The 27637-nt window shown below is 39.6% G+C and overlaps 1 protein-coding gene across 1 annotated transcript in view; it reads left to right on the top strand.

Moving 5' to 3' along the window:
* Nucleotides 1-18992, top strand: part of EVC2 (EvC ciliary complex subunit 2) — a 77886-nt gene extending 58894 nt beyond the window's left edge. Inside the window, 6 exon segments of the mRNA XM_075752512.1 lie at nt 3888-4115; nt 6307-6521; nt 7917-8004; nt 15949-16136; nt 16977-17078; nt 17556-18992. Coding sequence (XP_075608627.1) covers nt 3888-4115; nt 6307-6521; nt 7917-8004; nt 15949-16136; nt 16977-17078; nt 17556-17829 — 1095 coding nt within the window. The 3' untranslated portion in view covers nt 17830-18992.
* The last annotated feature ends 8645 nt before the right edge of the window (nt 18993-27637 follow it).

The following is a 27637-nucleotide window of genomic DNA, read 5'->3' as shown; positions in this document are numbered from 1 at the left end:
GCATCATATAGACTCTAAAGCATTAGTCATTTTGAAAATGGACCTATTTACTTCTAGTCAGGTAGGTCTGCTTGAATTTTTTTCCCCATTCCTTGAATAAATGCTGTTGTAATGAAAATCGTAATATAAATCGTTCAGTGTCTTGCAACAAAAACATTGCTTATTCTCATCCATCTTCATTTTCCTGCTTTTAAGTAAACTCGAAAATCTATGTTGCCAAAGTTTTGAAAGGTGACTTGTACCATTAGTTGTCCAACCTGGTTCATTTCTAACATGAATTGCCCCTTAAAGTGATGTCTGCTGTAGCGATGCGTCTCCCTGAACCCCTTGCTAGACAGCAGCCGTTGTTAGCGAAGTATTATGTGGCTGGCTGAATCGGATATAAATTCCGTGCTTTCCTTTAAAAGCTATTTCTTCTGGTATTGGGTAACCTGTCTGTTTTACTCTTAAGGACTCGCTTCCATTCCATCCTCTGTTTAAGAATCACCTAGACTGCAACAACTTCCACTGCTGAAAGAGAGGTGAGAGCAAGTCAATGGAAACTTCAGAACTGAGACTTTTAAAAAATTGGACAATTGGGCAATATGGCTCTGAAAATTGCTAATTGCTTTTGAGAACATTGTCTTGTGCCACAGTGCTCAGTAGTATAACAACTAATTTTATGCGCCTTTCCAAACAAAAATTTGAGTCCTATTTCAGAGATGAGTCTTGTGCACAGGCTTTTGAAGATAAACTTTTTTTTTTAATTATTTTTGTTTTATATATTTGCCTTGGTACTGAGGTGTGGAATAGTCTTGCTTCTAGGCCTTAGTCTTACGCCACTGGCTCATAAGACTATCTTGAAATAACACTTTGGATTTTGAAAATAAATTTGCTTTGACAAGATAAATAAACCAAGCAAACAAAAAAACCCTTGAGTTAGGGTGGGATTGGCAGTCTTGTACAATCTATATCAAGACTTGTAGAATGTTCTATGCAAGTTTTTATCTTTTGATTTCCCATTGGTGCTGCTGGAGTACAGTGTGCACCTTCAAATGCCTGTGAACTGCTGGACTGAGAGCTTAAATGGGAGATGCTGAAGTTACTTGCTTTTCAGTAAGAAGTATTCTACAGAAGAAATAAAGGCCTCAAACTCACTTCTATAGCTTTCTTGCCTGTCTGCAAAGAATGTAGAAGATAGAGATAAAAAAACTATTTTTTTTCCCTACTGAAAGCAGAAACATAGAAATGAGCAATGAACGTTTGTGGATCTGTCCTGAGGTAAATGCCCTCTACTTTTTTTGAACAAGTACTGGAAGGCAGCTCAGCTTTTTTTCCATAAACTCCCAGTTTTGTCCATCTCTTTTGCTTTTCACTGGAGGTCTCTGCCTCCAGTTTAAAATAACAACTTAGTTATTGTTTATGTTTAAAATATGTTTAAAAATAACAGCTTAGTTTTTAGCATTTTGGTTACCATATTTCCAGTATGATCTCTGAGTTGACTTCTCTGAACTCAAATATACCATATATTTATTTGTTACTTATTATTTAGTGTCACACACCTAGATTATTCAAGAACAATTTGTTAGATTAACAGTAATGTTGAGAGACAATGTCTGTCTTTTAAGATGGAGGTTTGTTAAAAATATCACGAAAATGAATCTTGCCTCTACTTTGTGTCTGTAGGATGATTTCTTACTCTTGTCTTATAATTGGCTTAATTCACATTAGTAGGAAATATTTCCTGAAGCTAATCTTCCATCTCTTGTGTTCAAGGACATTCCAGATGATGTAATGGAGACTTTGGAGAATATCACATGAGCATGAGAATATTACAAGCATATTTGGTTCCAAACCACATTTTAAAATTAACTCTACTGGATAATAGAATTTGTATAATATGCAATAAAATCTCTCATGAATAAAATTTCCAGAGAAAATTAGTGGGCATCATGTTACTTGTTTATCATCTTAGGGATCAAAAACTTGGTGGAAATCTCCTTAAATGCTCCTTTAAAGCTAATCATGAATTTAGTCAATGATGTATAATTCTGATTAGCATGAATATAAAGCTGATAAGGTTTTATTGTCTTGAGTACCGAATCTATTTATTTGTGCAAAGATATTCTGAGGGGCAAAATCAAGTCTTGTGCTGACGGGAAGTCAAATAGTGTCTAAAGTCTACAGTTGACCTTTAAAGTGTTGTAGTTCATGCAGGCAGGGCAACTACTATTGGTCTTTATTATTCCTATTTTATAGACTGGTAAAACTGTAGAGAGATTAAGACTCCATATGTAAATGTATACCACAGGATGCCTACCATGCTAAGATACCTACCATGTAGGTATCTCAGTTAAATAAGGATGCTCATTTCTGCCTTTCTTTGAGAGAGGCCAAACTTAATGGGATAAATACTTTGCTATAGAATGCAAATGTAAGTACCTGTTCTCAGGTGCCATTGTCATAGTAAACTTTACCAAAATTTATTTAAAAAAATTTGAGAAGTCTCCTTTCATGGCTTTGGTTTTTCTATTGAGAGGCAGGTGGTAGTTACTTGGGTTAAAACTCACAGTACTGGAAACTTCTGAAAATGCTGATTTCTGAAAACATTTTTGTTTGTTTGTTGTGAAACCTATCAGATCAGATTATTCAGGACCAGAAGATAATTTAGAGATGGAGTGAGAAAAACCCTGCACTCTGATACCCGGCAGTATCATAGATGGGCTGTTTCTGTGCTTAGCTTTATTCTAGATCCAGTGTGTAGGGCAGCAGTTGATATCAACACCAAGGAATGGAGTTGGAGCTCTCATGGTTGTGTGAGCTTTCTCTGTGTTTTCTTTCTCTTGCAGTCCAACTTTTGGGCCCATGTGGATAGCATACAGGGAATATAACCAAGCTGATAATTATTTGTTCTCTCTGAGGATTCAGCTACCCAAATGTTAGATGTGCAGCCATCAATGTCTAACATAGACATTCACACTTACACATCAGTGCAATCATATTTTTTAGGATACAAAACATACCGAGAAGTACCTTTTCCTTTGCTCTGACTACAAAGGGAGCTTAGAGTGACAAGCTCAGAGGGAAGCATCTAAATAGGGTGATTGGACCTGTTTGCTATCCACATTGTCCTGCAGAAAAATGGTCACAGCGGCAGTATCACTGGCTGTGAATGTCAGTGGTGTAGCATGGAGAGCTCATCAATCACGTTGCATTTGATCATGTGCTTGCACACGCCGTGCTTGCCTTTCACCCTTGGATAGTTTCTGTGGATGTCCCATGAGATACTTGGCAGCAACATAGTTATTGAGTTAAATGCTTTTGATTTAATCCTGTTTGATGTCCATTCAATCTGGTTTTAATCTTGTTTAAATCCATTACCAGTAGACTTTTGATTTACAGTTTAACTTTTTTTATATAAGAAGATTTTTGGTTATTTGCTTAAAGAATAGTAGGTTGAATTTTATTGGTCACTATTAACTGACACTTGCCAATTTGAAACTAAATACAGTCTTTCTATAAACTTCAGATTTTTGCTAAACAGAAGGATGTATTTTGTCTTCTCAACCAATCACATAAGTAAGCATAGTTATATTTATATTATTAATTTTTAGTTTTATTATACTAAAAATTATATAGACCCATTAAGGTTAGTATTTAATATTAAAGTTATGGCTACCCTAAACCAAAGCCTGATCTGTTTGAAATATCTGACCTTACTGTAGTAATTTTATGGAATTTAATGTTAAAAGCACTCTTTTTAAAACAACGTATTACATTATAAGATAATGGCATTGATTTCTTTCCTGCTTTAATCTTGCTTGTTAATTACGGAGCCGTAAAATCATGAGCATGCACGTAAAGTTTTCTGTTAATCTTGTTATCTTTTGTGGTTTGGTATTTTTTAGGTTAAGCACGAGTTGATGCTTGAGAAAGAGTGTCAGCTGCGCGATCTGGAAAATAAACTTGGAGAGTATATTGCTTCTTTAGCCTTTCAAAAGGCCGTTAAAAAATCCAAAATATTGGAGCTGTATACCGCTATCGTAAGCATACAAGCTTTGCTCTTTGAACAACTGAGCACGTCGAAAACCCTGTCAAAATTGGAATGTATTCAGATTTTAGAAGCACATGATCCTGTAAGTAATGAAGTTGTGAAAAGGAAAAATTCCTGTTAGGAGACAGCAACTATCACAGTAGTTTATTTGACTTTGATTTAGCTGTGATGGTTTGCAGCTCCTAGTGGTCTGGCCTTTAATTTCTGTAATTATGTGCACTTAAATGCATTCAGTAAAAGAAATAAAGAGAAGGAAAGTGTTAGAGCCAGGGAAGATTGTGTATTATTATTGTAATTTATTTTTATTTTAGTAGCATCCAGAGACCTCCAGTCAGAAAGAGCAGTATTTTGGTGGCTAATTAATATTAAAATTTTATTGATCACAAGGAAGACATTTAGGAAGTGATTGTAAGTCATGACTGGGGTGGTGTGTAAATTGTCGCGACTGTTACAAAATTGTTCATGTTACAATGCTATCCATACGGTAAAATCCATAACCACACGATATGCTTCAATCATTGAGCTTTTAAAGATTACATATTCTCTCTCCTATCTCACTCCAAGCACGCTCACACAGTTCAAATAGTAGAAACTTTAGAAAGGCCTCTTCCCTTCATCATATTTATTACATACTTGATATGTGCCAGTTTTCTAATCCTTTTTTAATACTATGGTGCTCTGTATTCATAGGGATATTTTTTTTACGTCTGCTATTTGCAGCCATCCAAGTGAGACTTGGGAAAGCACTGGAGTAGAACAAACAAAATGGGTTTTTAAGAGCAAAACCTCTTTGCTAGAGGGCATCATTAGACAGCTATTGCTGTGAAAACTCCTGGTTAAATTTTAATGTTGTCATCTCTACAGAGTTTTTCTTAGAACAGCAGTTAGAACGCTTATGTGCCTCCTGTTTTGTTTAAATTTATCTTAAATCTTTAGGAAATGGTGGAAGTTCTGTGTAGACAGAGTATTAAAAATAATATAATCTTGCCTTTTATGCAGAAACTGTAAGAGGGCTCTGCAAAGAGGTTGCTTTTAGCTTCTCTGTCCCTGAACAGATGAAGAAAAAGGATTGAAGAAGAGACAGATCTAGAGTAGCTAGCACTGGAGTCTTTAGCCAGTGTGCAGGAACTGAGTTGAGCCCTGTTTGGGGGAGGAAAAAGAAAAAAAGAATTGGGCACTATTTAGAGTGTCTGTTAGGTTTGGTGTACGGGGACTGTCTCCTGGTGATCAGACCTTTCTTGCTGTGTTTTATTTCTGCTCCTTTGTCACACTAGCTGGCAAATTTAAACATCTGTTACTTTAAAACAAATCTATCAGATTACACAGGATTCCCTAATGCTGGCATCAGTGATAGTTTTGCCAATCGGTGGCACAGACACATCTGGCTGTGTATGAATTTGCTTCATTCCCTTAGAGACAGCCGGTTAATGTTCGGTTATGGTGTTAGGAGAGTGGATCTAAGTTCCAATGTCAAATCTTGCTGACTGGGGAGCAGATACTTAGACATGCCATACTCCCATGAATTTCTAGTCTGGATACAGCTGATGAGGTGGAGGAATAGATTAAAATTCAGTGTTTTCTCCCAGCTACAGATTGGGAAGTAGGGCGCTGAAATGCTAAGCAACTTGTTGAGGTCAGACTACAGTGACATTGGAAAACTGGAATATGAAGCCATCCTTCTGATGTCTAGCTTGACTCTTTGACCAGAGAGAGATCTTTGGCATGAGGGATCCTGCCCACTTAAGACTTTGGTTTTGAACCCTTTGATTTTTTTAGAGTATTGTATTTTAACCCTAATTCTTATCACACTAAATGTGAATTATTCTTTTATCTTCAAACCTCTTGTTACTAGCTGTTGATTCAGTATAAGTAAAACCAGTCTGGCTGAGTTTCTCAAGACGTTTCAGTGGCTTTATGCAGTTTATAGATGAATTCTAATGGTGCTATTCTTTTATTTGGATCTCAGCCATGCTGGTAGGGTACTTTCTAGATGTCCTCTGCAGTGGGAGGTTTCAGAGAGCATCGACCTTTAATGCAATGAAAATTGACTCATATCTTTCAGCATTGTTCTGCTATTCATAGCATGCAAGTCATGTTACTGGAGCCATGCAATGAATTGGAAAGTCTGATGACTGCAAGTGACTGGGTAGAATGAGAAATGAATAAACTAATACCAGAACTTCTGATAACATCTTTTTTTCTTCACTCCAAATGAAATTTGTTCTTCCAAGTTAAATTGTGACTTTTTATCATTACGTGTTTTCAACCTCTAGGAGACTGAAGAACTTGACAGGAAGCTGGAGTATGAGATGTTGCATAAGGAGTCAGTCCAGCAGCAGCAGCATCTAATGAGTAGGCAGAGGTGGGCTCCAGATGGATTGGGACTTTCTAGTGAAGCTGTGGAAATGAATGCAGACAGACAGGTGACAGTTCTGCTAAGACAAGCCATGAATAAATGTAGGCGATATATAAATCTGCACCAGCAAAGGTAAGTGCTTTGATCTCATGTTTTACTAAGTCACTGCAGTCCTCATAGACTATACGATATCACAGAGGAAAAGCAGGCTAAAGGTTCTGCGGTGTTAGGGAGGGACTATACATCTATGTTTGACCAGTGCATTTTTGTGATGTGGCCCAGAGGGTAACTGAGGAGTCTTGGGAATATTGAAATAAGAAACATGAAATAATAACAACTTAGTTACATATAGATTGGGATGTGTGGCATGGCAATCACCATTTCTTGATGGGGACAGTGGAAAAATAACAATACTCCTTAGCAGCAAGGAGGAAAACAATTTTAATCATGTTTCTGTATCTCCCAAGAAGATAGGTAGGGACTTCAATGAAACCTGATCTGCTGGGGTAAGAGGAAGTAGCTGAGACAATTTAAATTGCATTTCTATCTGCACTGTCACATTGTAGACTGAATTCCCTGTCATTCAATCGTTTTTGATGGCATATATAAACTCTTCTTCAGAGACTGGCTCAATTTTTCCCTGGCCAGTTTTTAATTAAAGATATGTATCGGTGACCAAAATAAAAAAAAAAAAGGTTACCTAGCAAAAAAGGATGATAATTTTCAACATTGCAAAGTATTGTATTACCGTCATTAGGGTTACAGGAGTTAGAAATTACACTTCCATGTGTATTGCACAGTATTAAAAGCCTACCACATTTCAAGGTTCTTGTAAGATCTTGAGAGGCTGCTTTCCGTTATATAGAGAGTTTTCCATGGAACAATTGATATATTAAAGTTGGCTTTTATAGGCTTTGAGTGGAGTTATTGCACTCTTAAGTCTGTTTTAATTCTGAAAGCACTGGACCTCTGCTTGATGTAGATTAACAACTCTCCTGTTGCAGAAGTAGCGAGTCACTGGATACTACTGTACGGATACATCAGTGAATCCTTCAGAGAAACTGCAACTAGTCATCTTAGTTACCTGAAAACATAGTAGAAGAAAAAATTTTTGTACTTTTCCCAAATGACATAAGGATGGCTTCATGATGTGGTCACCAGTAGTGAGGAAGTTAACTGTTCACTATTATATTATATTCCAGCAACAAAAAGATCCACAACTTGCCATAAAGTGTGGCGATGAAGTTAAAAGAAGAGGATGGGGACAGGTTGAATCACTGTCGCTTTGGAGCGATTCCAGATTTGAATCGTGAGCAAGAGCATAGCCTTAATTTCTGCTCTGATGTTTGCTTGGCAGTTCAGGGGGGAAAGGAGGAAAAGTTGGCTTATTTTAGAAGTTATGCTGCTCACCCAACTTGGCTGACAGAAAGATAAGCTTCCTGAATGAATGACTTTCAGATATTGTTTCCTGTAATACAGTCATTGCGCCTGGGAAGATTTCAATGTTAATTTTGTCTTTCACTTCAGCTTGAGAGATGAGCAATGGAATTGCGCAGTGCTTGAAGATCTCCTGGAAAATATAGAAATGGATGCATTTTTGGCACTTTATAGTCAGGTAAGCATGAAATTGAACAAAGCTTCCAAGTTTAAATTACAGCTGTATCTGGAAATGGGCTTTTCTTGCCTTTTTGGGAACCATTATAGATGTATTGGGACCCAGTTCTGCTAATAGTCGCTACCGGTTCTGGTGTTTGCAGCCTGTATTATCATTCATTTCAGTTAATTCTGACCTATTTTTAGCCATTTGAATTTTACTGAGTTACATTTCTTTTTGTTGACTTACAAATCCTTTCTGGGGGTTGTCCTGTTGCATCTCATTCCATGGAGAGAACTAAATTGCCTGAGTTTCTGGTTTACAGACAGATTTACAGTCTGATTTTCATGTAATGAGACAAGGGTTTTGTTTCGGCTTTAGTTGGTGTTAGGAAGGATTTGCATTGATAGTGTAACAAAACTAAATGATAGAAGGGTTGCCAGTTAAATTTTCTAGTATCATTACTCATGTTGTTTTCAAAAAGAGCATCACCTCTTCAGGTAACTTGCTATCTGTTGGCTGCCTGTCAGTGTCACAAAAGGTGTTAAAAGTGAATCACTGTTGTTCCCAAATTTTTTCTGCAAGCCTTGGTTGAGATACATAGCTAGAAAAGAGACTCAGTGTTGCAGCTTTTTGCATCCAGGCACCTTGCCTTTCAGGGGCAGGAGTGGTTACAGTCACCTCTGTCATAAATTGGGAGCTTCAGAGGGCAGCAAGCCAAGGAGGGACCACTTAGACTAAGGGTCTTAGCTTTTCCTGTGTCTCAGCTTGTTTCTGCTCAGCTTTCTGAACTCTTTATTCTCTCCTGAGTTAGATATCTATAACTGCTCTCATGAAGGATTGGAGTGAAACTCCTCTATATTATACCTGTGTTAGGACATTCACCTGGAAGGTAGCACATGTTTTCAGATCCTTACTCTGATTTGGGGAAGGAATTTACATCAAGGACTCCTAAAGCTCACAGGACTGTGATAATCACTTCAGTCTTTGCCTCTCGTGGGAACACTTGGGCTCCATTCAAAGCAGGGTCCTGTGAGCCTTGCTGGAAGAGCATTGCCTCTGAATGTCTGGCAGCCTGATGGCTAACCTGCTGTCCTGGAATGGAGGATCTCACTCTGCGCTAATGGATTCAATCAGGCAGAGTGGGATATCAACCCTCATCTTACACTTTCCAAGAGCCTCTATCCTCTGGGCATAATAATATAAACACCAAAACCCCATTCTGGCCTGTCTTACTGAGTGCAACATTTGAAGGTGTTTGCTCAGGTGGTCATGGCCATCGTTGCCAGCCTTCTAGTTTTAAGTCCAAGCTATGTGTTCCCTTAGTTTGGGGGGTGGTTGTTATTACTTTTGTTGTTGCTTTCCTCTTGATGTGGGGGTTTTGGGGTTTTTTTTTTGTGGAGTTGTTTTCCTGTTGCAACCGCTTTTTTTTTCATACTATCTTGCCACCATGTTGGCCTCGACAGTTTGGTGTATTCTAAATGGATGTGGCTGTTGGGAGCTGCTGAATTCTGTTCCAACCTTCAGTTCCTTCTCGCTGTGTTTTCTGCCCCCCGTGGCCTACTGCACAGAGAGCTCCTACCATTTTATTGGGACTTCACAGAAATAGCATCCTGCTGACACCGCTAAAAATTTCTGCTGCAGGCCTTTGTAGGGTGCTTATGATGTAAATATTCATGCCATGGTGAATTTGAATCTGATTATTTCTTTATAACTTTAAACTTTATATGTATTCATTTATGCTGCTTTAAAATAACTTGCGTAATGCTGATGAGGCAGTCACCTGCTCTTTTCAGTTACTCTGTTGTGGAACGGTGACATGGGCAGTGATAGCTATAATTCTTCAGAGGTGATAGTAAATTTGAGGCTTTATTTGCCCATGTGTAGTTACAATTTGTGTAATAATTCAAGATTTCGGAACACTTTTCTAGGAGAAAAGATTATCTTTTGTCCTGTTCAGCATTTCTTTTTTTTTTCCTTTGTAACACAGATAAGGAGTTAACAAGCTTATGTAAATATTTTGCTGAAGGATACAGTGATTCAGATACATTTTGAATACAATAAATACAAGATAAGTCTTAAATAAAATAAACTTCATTCAACATTAGTAGAAAATAAACATCAGAACAGATAGAAAAATTAAAAATGCTTTGGAAAGGTCCTTTGAGCTTTGCTGATCTTTCCCTGTGCTACTATGGTTTAAGTCATTAGTCTTGGTAGACCATAGCCTTGGAAATTCTTTTTATACTTTTTTTTTCCTAGTTCATTATGTATTTATCTGTCAAAGTATGCTTTATCTAGAAATACTGGCCATATAGAGGCTTTAAACAGCACAGACCAACTCCTCCAGATTAGCACTACCGAGACCGTTTTCATAGTTTAATTTCAGTACTTTCAAATCCACTGTAGCCTTGCAATCTTGGACTAATTGAAGAAACGGCTGGGATCTGGTACAATGGTTATTTAGCAGTTTAACAGGCTGGCAAAACCAGTCATCGCTAAGTGGGAACTGTTAAAAGAGAGCATGAATAGTGCATTAATCTCATAGTGTGATTCTTAGCTTGCCATACTCCTGGGCATAGAAGAGTAGGAAGAAGATGCACATAACAAGCCAGCTGCTCAGCAGAAGAGTTCTTATCTTGCAAAGGATGTTGTGAGTTCTCCTTCTGCTGCCCTTGAGTTTGGTTATGTCTGGCAGAGCCTCAGCATCTACCTCTTTCATGAAGGCATGAATTCAAGATGTGTGGCAAGTTAAGATGAGTGCTGAAGCAGCTGTGTAGGACTTGGTGGAAGGGAAGAGGGACAAACCCGGTGGCTCAGTGCTGGTGCTGCTGCTGGCTGTGAATCATTTCAAGGAGAACCCTTTCCCAAGATATCGTGGCTCTTTTCTTAGCATTTCGGTTCAAAGACAGTGTTCTCGTTCCTTTGGAAGTGTTTGTTGCATTTATCATCAGACTGCGCAGGACTAACTGGGAATGTGCTGGTTTTGCACGTTATTGTAGCTCGTTTCTGTCCTAGAAAGTTTGATAATTAAATACTGACACTCCTTGTCCTGCATTCCCGAAGATCATACCACTTAGCTGAGGGGAAGCGGATATTGCTTTTCTACAGCACAGGTAGAAATGCTGCTCAAGTTGTTTACTATTTAGTTGTCTTCCTGTGACGGTTGTTACGTTTCTTTGGCACAGATATATCGTGAAAGAGCATCTGAAAAGCATGGCATGTATTCTGCGAGTTGAGAGGTTAAAATCATTGTTTTGCACGTGAGAGATGCATGCAAACAGAATATGTCAGAATTTTCAAAGTCCCCAGTCCTCTTTGCACCCTAGCAGGTGAACAATGACCCTTGATAATTACAGATTTTGACATCTTGAAGGCAGAGATTTAAGAGCATCATTGTCACCTCACTGCACTTGAAAAACCAGATGCACTGTCAGTGTATATTTGGGGGACTGTGCTGTATGTTTTGTTCATAAGATTCCCTAAGATAATTAATTTGTGTAAATATGCATTAGATATACCATTGGGGGGGGTTTATATTTATCTCAGATATTCTGGGACATACTTTATTGGAATTCTATAAAACCTGTACATATTGACCCTGAAGATATACAAAACAAAATTTTTGTTCTCAGTATAATAGTATAATAACTCCAACTGTAATTCCAAACCTGACCACTCTTAATTCAACTGTAAAGTAGTATGTGCTTAATAGAATAGTAATTTATTAATTTATTAAGGCTCACAGTGTAATATGTTCCTACTTTTGGATGCGTTTATCCTGTGAGCTGATATGGGAATTAATTTTAAATCTTTTTGATCCCCCTATTTTCTTTCAATTTATAGAACACATATTGACAAGTATTAGGAAACTATAGCTATTGGACCTCTGTATCTTAAATCATTCTATTGTTTAAAGAGGATTTTCCCCTTTAGACTAGTTTTCAGAACTGTGTATGCAGGCCTCTCTGGAAAACCAGGTAAGTTTTATTTTCCTACATTTTGTGTTTCAGCTTACGTCCTTACGGAGACAGATGTAGGTCAATAAGAGATTTGCTTGAATGATAGTGAGTTCAGCATCATAAGCCTCTGGCTGAGAAGTTACGTTGAAGTAAGCTCTTAACTATAGCCCCAGGTACACTAGTTGCATTTTAGAGACAGCAGATGATGCAGGCAGACTGTCATGTGGAAACAGCACAGTGAGCTTGAAACACAGCACAGATTGAGTTCATTGATTCTTGAATTATTTGTTTAAATACACATTGCTCAGTCCAAATACTTAAAAGCAATTCTGCTGTTTGTAAACTACAATTTATACATTAGTATTTTTATTTTGGCTAAATTCAGAGAATACAAATGAGGCTATTGGTAGTACAAGTAGCATTTGTATCTGTTAGATGTTATGAAAAAAGTGAATTCCTAATCTTTATGATGCCTTACCATAAAATATACTGGAAGAATCAAACTCATCCTAGGCTGGAGGGCTTTTGGTCTGACTAGTGTTGACATTCCTGTGTTTGCATGCACGTTCACTTCTCCTTCCCACTTCTGCAAGCTGTTCTGAGTATCTGTGGGCATCTGAACATGCTGCTCACTGCTGTTTCATGTTCACACACATCAGCACTCCCTTTGCTGTACATACGCTAGATGCACCTGGCCGGTGGGCGCCTGTGCTGCTTTTTGTACTGTTGACAGCATTGTGGCACCTTGCAGGGGTACTTAACTGTGAGTTCTGCTGGGTTAGAAAAGCATTGCCTCTCAGTCCAAATCATACTTGATGCAGAAAGGTAAGGGTCAGAGTGAAGAAAAGAACCTTTTAAAGAGGAAACTGTTACAGAGGAAAGCAGCACTGAAGTCATGATGTGTCAATCATCCACATCTAAATTACTGAGTTAAAGGTCCTGAGACCATTTAGCCAAAAAAGAGCAGAATAGGACACAGAGGTGTGTCATTTTATTCTTGCTTAATGTTGGGTTTTGTAAGTTTATAGAAGAACAGTTTTTAAAGACCAAAAGTACACCAGAGTCTGTGTACAACTGTAGAAATTAAACTTAGGTGTCTACATTAAGATTTAAGCTCTTATTTATATTCCTCTCCAGAGAAGAATCAAATCATTTCTTTCCCTAAGTAGCCTGAACAGACATCTTTTACCTAACTCGGGTGCCTGTTTAGATACCATATCAATTTACTAATCTCTCATCAGTCTTAGGATTTTGTCTTGTTCATTCTAGTATCTCAGTGGTTTCCATAGAAAACCTGTAACAACGCTGAAGAGCCCAGAAAACTTTGGCAAGGGGCTAGTTTTCCGGTCTTTTGGAGGTGTCTGCTTGGAGGATGGTTATGGGAAAAGGAGGTTGATTGATTTCTTTATTTCGTGTGGCTGGCTGTGGTGGATTGACCCTGGCTGGAGGCCAGGTGCCCCCCAAAGCCGCTCTATCACTCCCCTCCTCAGCTGGAGAGGGGAAAGAAAATATAACGAAAGGCTCCTGGGTCGAAATAAGGGCAGGGAGAGATCACTCAACAGTTACTGTCAGGGGCAAAAGAGACTTGACTTGGGGAAAATTTAATTTATTACCAATCAAATCAGAGTAGGATAATGAGAAATAAACCCAAATCTTAGAACTCCTTTGTGCCACCCCTCCCTTCTTCCCAGGCTCAACTTCACTCCTGATTTCTCTCTCTACTTCTTCCCCGCCAGCGGCACAGGGGGATGGGGAATGGGGGTTGTGGTCAGTTCATCACATGTTGTCTCTGCTGCTCCTTCCTCCTCAGGGGGAGGACTCCTCACAGTCTGCCTCTGCTCCAGCGTGGGGTCCCTCCCATGGCAGACAGTCCTCCATCAACTTCTCCAGTGTGAGTCCTTCCCATGGGCTGCAGTTCTTCACAAACTGCTCCAGTGTGGGTCCCTTCCACGGGGTGCAGACCTTCAGGAACAGACTGCTCCCGCCTGGGTCCCCCACAAGGTCACAAGTCCTGCCAGCAAACCTGCTCCAGCATGGGTTCCTCTCTCTGTGGGGCCACAGGTCCTGCCAGGAGCTTGCTCCAGCACGGCCTTCCCACAGGGTCACAGCCTCCTTCAGATGCATCCATCTGCTCTGGCATGGGGTCCTCCACGGGCTGCAGGTGGAATCTCTGCTCCACCATCATCCTCCGTGGGCTGCAGGGGGACAGCCTGCTTCACCATGGTCTTTTCCGTGGGCTGCAGGGGGATCTCTGCTCTGGTGCCTGGAGCCCCTCCTGCCCCTCCTTCTGCACAGACCTTGGTGTCTGCAGAGTTGTTCCTCTCACAGCTTCTTACTCCTCTCTTCAGCTGCAGTTGCTGTTGCACAGCAACTTTTTCCCTTCCTTAACTACATTACCCCAGAGGCGCTACCACCATCGCTGATGGGCTTGGCCTTGGCCAGCAGCAGGTCTATGTTGGAGCCACCTGGCCTTGGCTCTGTCGGATATGGGGGAAGCTTCTAGCAGCTTCTCACAGCAGCCACCCCTGTAGCCTCCCTGCTACCAAAACCTTGCCACGCAAACCCAATACACTGTCTAAACTTGGGTTAGGGCTGCTTGGGGGCGATTGCATTGTCTGTTTTTACATAGACTTAGCAGAAAGAATTGTCCTTTACAAAGCATCCTTTTGGTCAAGTGGCTTCTTTCAAAGAAGATTCACTTAATACAGGGATCTCCTAGGTGCATTTGCTCCTCTGAAAATTCGTCATGCAAAAAAGAGGCGAAGTTCAAACATTTGCTCTGACATTTTGAATCCACTGTGGACAAGAAATTAGCAGTCGTCTTGGATGCTGGGACCTTGTGGGGTTTTTATGTGACATGGGCTTTACAGTCATATCCCCTGTCAATGCTTATAGAAGGGTCTGCAGAGCAGAGGTGACTCAGCTGTCATGAGTCATCCTGAACATTTGGCACCTTCTGCCTAACTTCAGCTACCTGAAATACAGGTATGGTTTGAATAGACTACAACAGCTTTTTTCTGTCATCCTTTGAGGCATTTAACTTGCTTTAATTTGCTCTACTCTTTTCTTTCTGTGTTGTTCTCAATATATTGTAGACTTTTCGTATTTGATACGCATGAGAAATCCACAGAAACAGCCCTGGGGACTCAGTAGTTTTGACAGCAGAGCAGAAAATAACAACGGGGCTTTGGTGTTTGGAGGGAGGTGGGAAATGGGGCTGGTTGATTGTCTAGGGAACAACTAAATTTGAACTCAGTCTATTTGAACACTATGTGAATATCCTTTACCACTGACCTTTGGACCAAAACAGAGAGGACATTTGGATTAAAAAAAACCAAGCACCAAAACAAAAACAGATGTTTCCTTCACCTCTTAACAAATATTACAAGCTGTTCTCTGAGCTTATCACAGAATCTGGTATTAAGAGAGGCTGAACAATGAGGTGCTCAACCATGGCAATATGTAAATGTTGTCATTAGGTTTCAGAGGCTGTTTTTTCCCCCTAATTTTACAGACCAAGGAATGCTATATAACTTCATTGCTATCTTGAAAGGATTTCTTTGTAACAGTACAATCCACAAATTAACTAAACCTTACATGCTAGAATATGGTTGCATTGTAAATTTTCAGACCAAAGGGCATTGAGTACATGCCCAAAGCACATATGCAAAGATGCACTGGTTAACATTTACGTTGCCTATATCCAGAAAGAAATGGGCAACTGTAGTATATATGGGCCAGTGTGGGTAGCAACAATGAACATGGGACTATGACCACTTGACCCCAAAACTTTCACCACTAACATGATTTTCAATAATATTTTTTCTTTCTATAATGAATAATTCTTTAATGATAGTAATTAAAACTTGTTAACACTTTTATTTAATAATATTTTTTTCTTTCTATAATGAATAATTCTTTAGTGATAGTAATTAAAACTTGTTAACACTTTCATTTATTTTCAATGCTAAATCTATCTGTCTTCTGCTCATTAATCCTCAAGGAGCTCCGACTGGCAGGTTATTTAGCCAAACTGACAAGGGTACCAATGGGGATGTTGCACAGGATCCTGAATTTGTTGCTGCCCTCCAGTTCACAAAGTGAGGTTCTTTCTGTCCTCGATTCCATCAGTAAATATTCAGATGGTGTTGCTGACAGTAATGCAGATGAGTCTGGCAGCTGTAAGAAAAGGTAAGTGTGGTATTTTTTGGTAGACCATTGCAGGAGAAGATTATTGCTGGTACATGTATTTGCTGGACAAGCAGATTGACAGCAGTAGGAAAAAATGACAGGTGCATAAGTTTCCTTTTGAAATATTTTTGTGGGGTAAAAATACTTTGAAAATGCTACCTTATTTTATGAAATATTTTAACTATAATAAACTGATAATTTTATAACTTAATTAAATGGTTATTTTATAGATTTATAAATGTTGCTCTGATAATTTTCTTTCTGTTGACTTTAATTGGAGTTTATTAAAATATTTTCTTTCCAGCTTTTTTATTTATAGTATTCATAGCACACCAGATTTCAGGTTTCTATAGCTCCTAAAGATATTAATACTGGAAGTTTCAGCCTTGCAGCTGCCTGTCCCTTTGTCGTTCATTACTAAAGTCACAAATGGCCACTGTTTTTTCTCTTTACTCACAGAGACATGTAGTCTCCCAAAGCCTTCATCCCTCCAGTTTATCCCAGTTAACACCAGCTTAACAGCTGTACGGCTAACACCCAGAGGTGCTCCTGAACCCCCTCTCCCAACTCCCTGGCATGATGTGGGAAGGGGAGAAAAGCAGATGCTGTGGCCCTCTACTTGTCAAGGAACAGATAGGGCATGGTCCCGAGGACCCTTGAGGTGTGATCTTACCCAATTTAAATCATTTATGGCAGGGCAGCAAAAATCCTTAAGCGCTCTTACTGACTGTATTCGTGGTATTACTGTCATGGGTTTGGTAGTTAAAATCAGGAAGGGGAGGAAAGTGTGTATATTTGGGGATTTGGCGCTGGAAATTCTTTTCTTTCGTGCTCCTTCAGGAAGAACCAAGAGTTGTGGCAAGCACTGGAGAACAAAGTAAGGCAAGATCTGATAAACAGAACTTTGGAAAAGATCCCTTCTTTAAACAAGAGAAAAGATAGGTAAGGAGAAAGCAGGAAGAAACATACATGATTTTTTTTGCATACTTCATTTCATTGCCAATCTTCCTCTTTTATCTATTGGAAATCAGAAAATAAGTTCATAAATATGCATTTTCTGACAGTGTTCTGCTGTTTGGTGCTTGTTTCCTAGAACATATTTACACGTAATAAACAATAATATTAAATGCTTAAAAAGATTTTTCTGTACATATTCACAAAATTCACACATTGTTCATATACATTGCCTATCTTCCCTATGGTTATTTATTATAAGGTACCTTTCCTTGTGGAATTTTGTGTATCATAAAATGATATGAAAAGTATTGGGGATTAGAATGGAAAATAAAATTCTCTGTTGAAATATGACTTTCTTTAGCTTCCAAAGTTACCACTTCTATGTCAGGATATGATATAGGAAGTTATGATTTTTTTGCCCAAGTTTTCATTTTTCAATTCAATTTTTTTTCATTAATGCAGCTTGATAAAGAAGCAGCAACTTGCCCTCTTGGAAAAAGCGTCATTCATTCATCTTGGATGTTCGCCTACACATCCTCCTATGGAACGGTCTGATCCACCTCTTTCTCTGAACACTGCAACTGCCGAAGCCATAGAGCTGTTGGACACAGGGGAGAAGGTGTTTTTGTTCCGTGAGCCAAGTGATCCAGTTCTTTCTTTGCATAATTCTCCAAGGAAAAAGAAAAAGAACTTTCTTAATTCCAAAAAGGCTGCTCGTGCAAATATGGACTCATGAGGGCGACTTCCATTCAAAGCATCAATTACAGAAGTTGTTATTTAAAATCAGAAAAATAATGAGAAAGAATGAAGTGTGCAGTTTAAATAACACTTGCGTTATTTTAATATCATTTACCTGACATTGTAAATAGCTGTAATTTTAGAATAGCACAGATAGCAATGTGCATTGTGCGTTTTTTAATTCTTGGCAGTGTACGATGCAGTAGATGAAATATGGGTGTTCTGTGGTGCGCATTCTGGCAGGTGGGACTCAGTGTTCCTTCAGTACATTTTGATCATTTTTTGCACTGATTTTACTGTAGCTGTATTTTCATAAATTATATAGAAAGGTTATTTATTATATAAAGCAGGTACTGATTTACTATTCTTGTATTTATATATTCCTGTAATAAGCTGCATTATAGCAGGTGACATGAAGAGATGAAGTGGATGACCCACAAGTCCTCTGTTCTCTGATTTTCCATTACTCTTGCTAATTTACTGTTTAATAGTGTGCTCTTAATAGGCTTTGAATGTTACTTCTGCACTGTTATAGCTGGTAATCCAGATCTTTGGCGTATACATATGTACTTAGCCTTACATCCCTGAGTAACTTTAGCTTTTCGCTGTTGCTTCTAAACTTACTTCAGTAGAATTATGAATGTGGCTACAGTTCAAAATTGTGTTAATTATTTGCAACCTGCTGCAGTCTTTTTCTTGGCGAAGCACTACGATCGCGCTTGCTTATTAGAAAAGGGAAAAATATAAATGGACACATTAATAACTTCAAAAGCTTTTTTGATTACAGTGCTGCAAAGTGTCACAATTTTAGGTGGGTATTTTTGAAGTTCTTATTTCTGGTTTTCTCTAAATTGATGAGAATAACATCCTACATTTCAAGAAGAGATAATTTTCAAACGTTTCTAGCTGACAGAAAGAAGCCTGCAAATACGAACCCTAAAAGCAGTAATAGGAAAGGATAAATTAAAAGAAATGCATATTGCATATACTTGTTAATATTTCATTACATTCAAGCCTGTTTTGAGAGGTTTTGAACTGTATTTGCTATGTTTTGAGGGTACTGTGATCATATATTTTGCAATTTTTCATGTATGGAGTTTCAGTGTCTTTGTATTAATAGGATGCCAATTTCTTTTTTAAAAATTAAAATGTTACAATGTACATGTGTCTCTATCTATTCCAAGTGGAAAAACCTGTTTTTTTCCCCACTTCTCTTGACAAGTTTAAATATTCATTCCACAGTAAACAACAATTAGTGTTTCATATCGCTATTAGCAATAGAAAATGTATGCAGCAATTAGCCTGATAATCCTAATTATTTTTTGATTGCGTTCTTCAGTCTTTTCATAGAAGTCATTGCTCTCACAGAAAGAGGAGTCTATCAAGGTTGTGGGAGCTGAGAGTCGCTACGTTTTAATGCGTCAGGTACGTTGTCCCCAAGGTGTGGGTAGGTAAAGGTAGGGTCCGTCCTGCCTTGGAGGTCAGTCAGGGCAGCACAGGAGGAGGCTCAGGTGTTGCAGAAAGGGATTTGGCGCTATGCAGGAAAAGCCAGTTGGAAAACCTGACCTGTGCTCGGGGCTGCAAGGGCCTAAGTACCCTCTCTTGAATGTGAGTCTCTTCCAAGATTTCTTCGCCAGCCCAGACTCTAGGCCGTTACAATGTAAAAGGGGAACAACAGTACTGATCACAGATGGGACGCTGGGGCCAATAGCATTAATTGGTTACAACAATACAATACAACATCTGAAGATTGATTGCAATATCAGTTTATTATCCTTAACAGATAATCTGTATGCCTAATAATAGAAAGCTGATTTGTAACTCTCACACACCTCATCACAAATTTGAAGCAGCTCAGTGACTGTAACTATTCTAGCAGGAAAAGTCATGCCCTTCTTTGAATCAGTTCCATATCATGCAATACATATTCAAAGAAACGTCCAGATCTTAACACCTCTTGTGCCTTATGAAAGAAGTACTACCTAGGTAATAACCCGCTTCCATGAAGAGCTGACTTACATATTGCTTTGAGTCGTTCAGAGAACGTAGGAGGGCCAGCTGTTGTGTGTGCAATTCTGTGTGTGTACCTTAGGTATTAGCATCGGTATTTCATAGTTTAAGTCTTCCAAGGAATGTGTGTTGGACAAGCCATTCAAATTAACGCCATTTGGCTTCATAGTCATCAATAAGTAATATAAGGCCACATTCTTCAGGATTTTGAACATTATCCACATAGTGCAAATTGTTCTTCACTCCCACTAAATTAACATCAGAAAGGGACACCTTACAGTCTGGCTGAACCTCCTATTTTAGACAGATGTAGCCAAATTAAAAGGACAAAAGTATATGGTAAGGGTGCTAATGTCATGCTCATTGTAGAATTGGGACTTCAAAGAAGTGCCTCACTTGTTTAGCAGCTCTTCCTGTTGGTTTCTACCTGGCTATACAAGGCATTTTATTGAGATTGAAAGTACTGGAAATGAAGGACCCTCTAGTTAATCCCACAATTAATTGTGTTCCCCTGGAAGTTTATTATTTTTCATCTTGTACCTGACCATTGACAAGCTCCTCGGTGTTACCATTAGCCCAGCTTTCTGCCCGTGGTGTGATCCCTCATGAAGAACCATGTAGTGTTCATCAAAGCAGAGGTAAGCATTGGTAGGGGACAAAAATAAAGACTCAGAGAAAATGATTTTAAGATACTTTGGGCCTTCTAATATTTAAGATTAAATGGGCATTTACTGGGATGTTAAAAATTGTCAAGGTCCTCAGTCGTTTAAACAGAATCAGTATCTGTATGATTCTGGACCTGTGCAACTATTTACAGTGGGGTCCATAATTATATTCTGCTGTCTAATATTACGATCCTGTTGTTCATGTTGTATGCTCTAGTTTCTTCATGAATGCATTTACTGAAGTCTAATTAATTTGAGTAATAAAGTTCTTTGCTACATTTCTGTGTTGGTTTTGCGTGGCAAGGTTTTGGTAGCGGGGGGGCTACAGGGGTGGCTTCTGTGAGAAGCTGCTAGAAGCTTCCCCTGTGTCTGACAGAGCCAATGCCAGCCGGCTCCAAGACGGACCCGCCGCTGGCCAAGGCCAAGCCAATCAGCGCCTCTGTGATAACATATTTAAGAAAGAGAAAAAAACAGAGAGAGCTTTTGCTGCCAGAGAGGGGAGTGAGAAGATGTAAGAAACTCTGCAAACACCAAGGTCAGTGCAGAAGGAGGGGCAGGAGGTGCTCCAGGCGCCGGAGCAAGATTCCCCTGCAGCCCGTGGTGAAGACCATGGTGAAGCAGGCTGTCCCCCTGCAGCCCATGGAGGGAGGATGAGGGGGTGTAGCGATTCCACCTGCAGCCCGTGGAGGACCCCACGCCGGAGCAGGTGGAGACACCTGAAGGAGGCTGTGACCCCGTGGGAAGCCCACGCTGGAGCAAGCTCCTGGCAGGACCTGTGGCCCTGTGGAGAGAGGAGCCCATGCCAGAGCAGGTTTGCTGGCAGGACTTGTGACCCCGTGGGGGACCCACGCTGGAGCAGTTTGCTCCTGAAGGTCTGCACCCCGTGGAGGAGACTCACGTTGGAGAAGGTCGTGAAGGACTGTCTCCCGTGAGAGGGACTCCATGTTGGAGCAGGGGAAGGATGAGAGGAGTCCTCCCCCTGAGGATGAAGAAGCAGCAGAAACACCGTGTGATGAACTGACCGTAACCCCCACTCCCCGTCCCCCTGTGCCGCTGCGGGGGGCGGAGGTTGAAGCCAGGAGTGAAGTTGAGCCTGGGAAGATGGGAGGGGTGGGGGGAGGTGTTTTAAGATTTGGTTTTATTTCTCATTCCTCTACTCTGTTTTGCTTAGTAATAAATTAGATGAATTCCCTCTCTAAGTTCGGTCTGTTTTGCTCGTGATGATAATTAGAGAATGATCTCTCCCTGTCCTTATCTCGACCCGTAAGTTTTCTTTCATTGTACCTTTCCTCCCCTGTCTAATAAAAGAGGGGAGTGATAGAGCGGCTCTGGTGGGCACCTGGCCCTCAGCCAGGGTCAACCCACTACAATTTCTCAATAGAGGTTGAGACAAAAATCAGTGTCACAGATAACAGCATGAAGCCTGCATAGTTCCCTTTAGAAAGGGTAGGATTTTAAAAGATTGTTTATTCTTCTCTCTGTATTTCTGGCTTGGCATATCAGAGCTACAGATACTGGACTAGAACACAAGAAACATTGCTTACCTGATTGTTTAGTTTAACTCTAAAATCGAGCCTTTATGTAAAAGATTTCATTTTGAAGACTTCTTTAATAAAAAAGGATCCCACATGGTGAAAAACATCTTAGGAAGAATATTTTCTGTACACGAAATATTGTTCTGCAGTGATTGAGCTGAAAATGTTTCCATGAAACAAGTGAGCTGAGATTTCCTACAGTAAGTTTCCATTGCATTTCCCTGTCCTCAGTAATATTAATTATTATAGAGTAGACTACACATGCTAAGCCTAATGAAGAATAATTAATACCAAGAATGAATGACTGGATATTCTGCTAGACACTATCAACATTGTGTCAAAAAGTCAATCAATTGTAAAGAAAAGTGAACATACCTGTATGGACCTGGCACTTCACTACAGAAAAATGTAAAAGTGAAAGTAAAAGGGTTGACATTTTTCTGGAATTAATTGTTATATTTAATAGGTAACTTTATCTTCAGTTATTGCTATAGTAGTTTTGGGTTTGGATTAATTTTTAAAGTGACAATGTCTCTTTAATAAGGTCAATTCTACAAAATCCTCATCTGCTTTATTTGAACCTGGGGAAATCATGCTGCTTTCTGTCATTATCTTGTATTTACCCAGCTGCTATTTTAACACCTTTATTTCTTCTGGGGAATGTTAACTTTTTATGCTGTTATCTTAATACAACCCAGTGCCAATAATTACACTGCCTTTCATCAACAGCTCCCGCTTCCCCAGAGTCTGACAGCAGGATTGTCAAAGCGTTGAAAAACTGATGCCAAGTCCTCTCACTCAGCTGACCCAGTTCCCCCTCTGCCCTGCGCCGAAATGTTTCGCTGCTGTGCTGATGTAACTGGCGCAGACACGGGCGTACCAGCATAAAGCTCGTTTTCCTTACTGAATTATAAAAGCTGTATAGTCACAGGCTGTTCATGAGAGTTCATCCAAACAGTTGTACCAGCCAAGCAGTATCGTGCAAGTGATGAACATTATCCTCCTAGCAGAGGGCTGCAGGTGAGATCCAGCCTTTGCCACCTTCTGCTTCTCCGCTCAAGTCCTCTTCTGCAAAATGGCTGGCAGAGGCCACCAGCTCAGGTCTTAATTGCTCTCATCATTCAGAGGGAGCAAGATAGGGAAAGTCAGACTCAACACTTTAGGAAAGACGATAGTGTGTTGCAGACAAGCTGTGATATCAATGGTCCATTTAATGAGAGCTGATAGTGCCCGTCTCTGTGTTTGAGCAGTCAGTGCTTGGCTTGATGGTGTATATATATAACCGCTAGTTATTTTTCCCACCTCAGCTGTATCAAGAAACTTGAGAGCCATATTGAATGAAAGCAATTTGTTTTCCCCAAGGTTCAGATGTTGCTCTGGAGAGCAGGAGACAAGAGATTTGGTTATATATGCAGGAAAGTGAATTATATTTGAAAAAAGTCAATTTATTTGGAGCACGTTCTTCAGTTATGACAGAGAAGCTACCTACAGAAAAGAGGCTGTGTATTTTCAACTACTTTTGTTTGAAGGAAGATAACTGCATAATAAAACAAATTAAAACCTGGAAGTGGCAGGTCTCGTTGCAAGCCAAAATAGCACTCCGAATCTGAGAGCAGAACTTGGATAAGTTTGAGAGTTGGTGTGAGGCTTTAGTCCTTGATTTTGTGCAGTTGAGAATGACATCTTGTTACAATATGTGAGTGGCTTTGTAGCTGCTTGACTGAACAAAAATATCCGTATGCAGGGTGTTTCAGAGGAGTAAAAAAAGTCACTTTCAGGAGTATAAATTGAGAGGCCATTAGAAAATATTTTGAGTGGATAGATGTGCAATGTCTGTATTAGTTGAAATAAATCTATAATGGTTTGTTGGATTTTTCCAATACATTTTTGTTCTGCTTATGGTTCGACCATCACTAGTAATTAAATCTAGTCATGTCTGCCAGCAGATTTTTATTCATTTGCTCTTGATCACTGGTAATTTATCGCTCTAAAATTACCATCTTGACTGTATCTGCGAATTGGCCTTTATGTGTATTACATACCCAGGAGTATGTTTGTCATTGGTCTTTGTATACTGTAGAAGCTGGGGAATTCTGCTTGCAATATTGAAAGTGATCTCCTTCAAAGGGATCTCTACTTTCCCATCCTTACGTCTTGGAGAATATTGAGGAGATATCAGGAATTGGAAGCTGTCTTGGAAAGTTTACAGGTTTAGGTCTTCAAACTGTCTAAAATAATAAGAATTCCCCATATTATTTCTTGTAATATTTTAAACCATTTATGTGTGCTGCTAATGAACAACAATTCTCAAAATCTTCAATATACAATATGTTCTTTTTTACAGCTCCTATATAATGATTAAATGTTCCCATGCTCTGAGTTTCTCAAATGAGAGGGAACACAGTAATTCAATGACAGTTTTAATAAAAATAGTTCTTTTCACAGTATTTTTTTTCCAAAAGTGTAAGAAATTATTTTCTCACGAAAAAATTTACTTGTTTCCTTATGAAAATATTTGTCTCTTTGATGTCTGCCTTTCACCAGGGAACAGAGGAAAAAGCCGTGTTTCTATCCTGAAAGCTGGGAGATCGGGCTCAAGTCCTTGCTTTGTCCCAGGTTTCCTTCCTAAACCTTCCTTTTTGTCCAGGAGAATATGTTAAAGATTGTGACGCTCCCTGACCGGTTCAAGCCAATGTGAATACCTACATCATTATCACTGTTATTGTTATTTTTATTATTTATTGTTAGTATCTTCCGTGTAGTTGTATGGTTAGGTGATGGTTTGATGAACTCTGAGTAGCTTTGTAGTTAGCTATTGAGCTGCCCATGGCCGAGCCCGTCTTGGTGGGATACTGCACGCTGCTCTTCCATGTGTACCTTTCGGGTAAAGTTCCACCCAAAAAACCCAGTAAGTTCCCCCTTACCCTGCTGCCCAGCTAACACACAGTCCCACCAGCTGTGGAGAAATTTGGCTCCTGAATAGCACTGCAGTGGGGGAGAGGGGTTGTGAGCCGTCCCTCTCCTCCAAACTGGGCACCGAAAGCCATGGCTTCAGTAAATTTCCCGCAGGCTTTTGATGCAAAGCAGGAACCTGTAACACTAATGCAGTGCGTGCTGACAAAGATCTTTAAAAGCCTCTTGCATGTTGCTGTCAAGAGTGAAGTTAATTTCTGATACCAAGCCTAGACTGTGGAATGAATAAAATGAGATTACAAAATAACTTTATTCTGAGAATAATTGTATTGCTGCCTTTGTCTCTGTGTGTGTGTGAGAGAGAGAGAGATTTTCTTCCTAATTGAAACATATGAAGAGAGCACTTCTAGCATTTGGAAATAATATATGCCAAGAACATGTGATAAGAAAATTGTGGCATTAAAAGCTCTATAAATTTTGGGGAGGAAGAATACCCTACAGAAATGACCATACATCTTCCTGGCTCCCCCAATTTTTATGCATGTGAATAGTTCCTTAAATGCAATAATACTATTTACATGAATAGAGACGTCAGGATTTGGTTAATACAACCCCTGTACACTGTGATTCCGTGTTGTATCAGACCAGAGAGCAATTCAGTGTGGCACAAAATCCTGCTAGCATGTTCTGGCTGTCAAAGCACACCCTGTGCGCAGGGTATGTGCTGCAATTTGTTTTGCTTTATATTTTAACCATCTAAATGTCACGGTGTCTAATCAAAGCTAAATGTCGTGGCTTTCCCCATAACTGAGAGACAGGTACAGGTGCTACCCTGGGATGGTTCATCTAACACCTACAACAGGAGGTGTAGGTTCTGTTTCAAGTAACTCTCTCTTACTGCTTTGTTACTAAATGAAAGTAGAGAAGAGAAACTGGGAAATTTGACTCAATGCTACCAAGTGGGAAAAAATATTCAGACAAAAATCTATTTCTCCTTCTCTTGGACATTGCTGTGTGTGACTTCTGCAACCCAGAAGTACATTTTCCTTGTCAGTCTCGGAACCTCTTTATAGAAAAGATACTGAATGGCAGACATCATGGCTAGCAGGGAAAAGAACTATATTTTATTAGACTAACTAGTACACGTGGGCAAAACAGAGGAGTTTTTCAGCATTTAAGTCTTCCTTCAAATAAAACCAGAAGATCTTTTCAGCTTCTGGCTGCAGTTGCCATGGGAACAATTTCAAAAAAATATGTGATTAGAGCTGGTCAATATTTTTAATGAAGGAATGGCTTTTGTTTCAAAACCAAACTTGTTTAACACAATAAACAAAATTGGAAATAAAAGCATTTAGTCTGGTTTGTTTCCACTTTCCTTTTTCCTCTTTTGCTTAATTCATTTAAAAGACTGAAAACCTTATGTTTTCCCTTTTCCTTGAATTTATGAAAATAAATTCTTTTTAATAGAGGCAAAACATTTAACAAAATACTTGGATAAAAGAGTTGGTCATTTTAAACCAGTCATTTAGGGCTAGATCCACAATCTCGGGACTTGTATTAGTGCTAATAATGGGGTACGTATTTAAGTATCCAATGTCCAAAATGGGATCTTCAGTGAATTCTTCTCCACTACAGTCTCACTCTAAAGGCACCTACATTCCATAAGCCTTCAACCTTTATTTTCCACAGTTACCTAAATGTTGATGGTAATAATGTGCTGATGGTCCTGAAGTAGTCTGGTCTCAGTGGGACTGCATCGCTTGGTGTCTTATTTATCCTGAAATATATTTATCCTCTAGAAATTAGATGGTGGTGGCTCAGCTGAGGCTCTACAGCTCCGTGCTGTTCCCAGACCAGCATATTGTATGTGGTCGGTTGTGGGCCTGGGCTGACATGGAGGTAGCTGGCTGACACGGATCACACCAGCTAGAGGAATCAAGACATACAGACACTTTTTATTTAAAAGTTTGTGGTTGGTTGGTTTTGGTTTTGGTTTTTTTTTTTCTAATGCCTTCCTGACGAGCCAGCAGGGCTCTACAAGGTGAGAGTGGGGTTTTTTTTAAAAGGCATTTTAATATTTCGTCCTTAGGAGACAGTTAAATGTATAAAAAACAGTCCTAGAAATCACACAGAGATGCAACGTGAGAGCCTTCCCCTGCCTGTAGGAATGGCGGCAGCGTAAGCTGGAAAGCAGAGGTATTCCCTCGAACCGGGCTGAGTTACGATGTTGTTATTGCCATGGAGGTAGCCTTCACGCAGTCTGAAATTCTCTAAAATCTTTAATACAATTCTCTAAAGTCTGAAGAGCAATCATTCAAATGTCTTAATTTGGGGACTAAAACTGCCACCGCCCGTCAGTGGGTGAAGAAACGTGAGGCAGCAAAGTCCTCCAGCCCCGGCGTTTGGCTTGTTGCGGGCCCTGGGGCAGGGGAAGCGGAGTAACCCCTTTGCCTTTAGCTGGAGGCGTTAAGCAATGCTTCAGAGTACCACTTTATAACAGTCATTATAGGATTTTTGAATGAATGAAACGTTCCAGGTGAACAGTTAAATTCTGGCGCTGTCACACTGAGAAATAACATCTTTACCGAAAGCAATTCACTCACTGCATTGAGCAGTTGCTGCCATCTTGTCCGCCCGCAGCTCGTGCTCCTTCTCCGTGAGCAAGGGCTGGGGCTGAGCCCTG

The sequence above is a fragment of the Balearica regulorum genome, chromosome 4 (genome assembly GCF_011004875.1).
Source record: "Balearica regulorum gibbericeps isolate bBalReg1 chromosome 4, bBalReg1.pri, whole genome shotgun sequence".
In the NCBI taxonomy this organism is placed as follows: domain Eukaryota; kingdom Metazoa; phylum Chordata; class Aves; order Gruiformes; family Gruidae; genus Balearica; species Balearica regulorum.
This window is presented reverse-complemented; position numbering and strand designations above follow the sequence as displayed.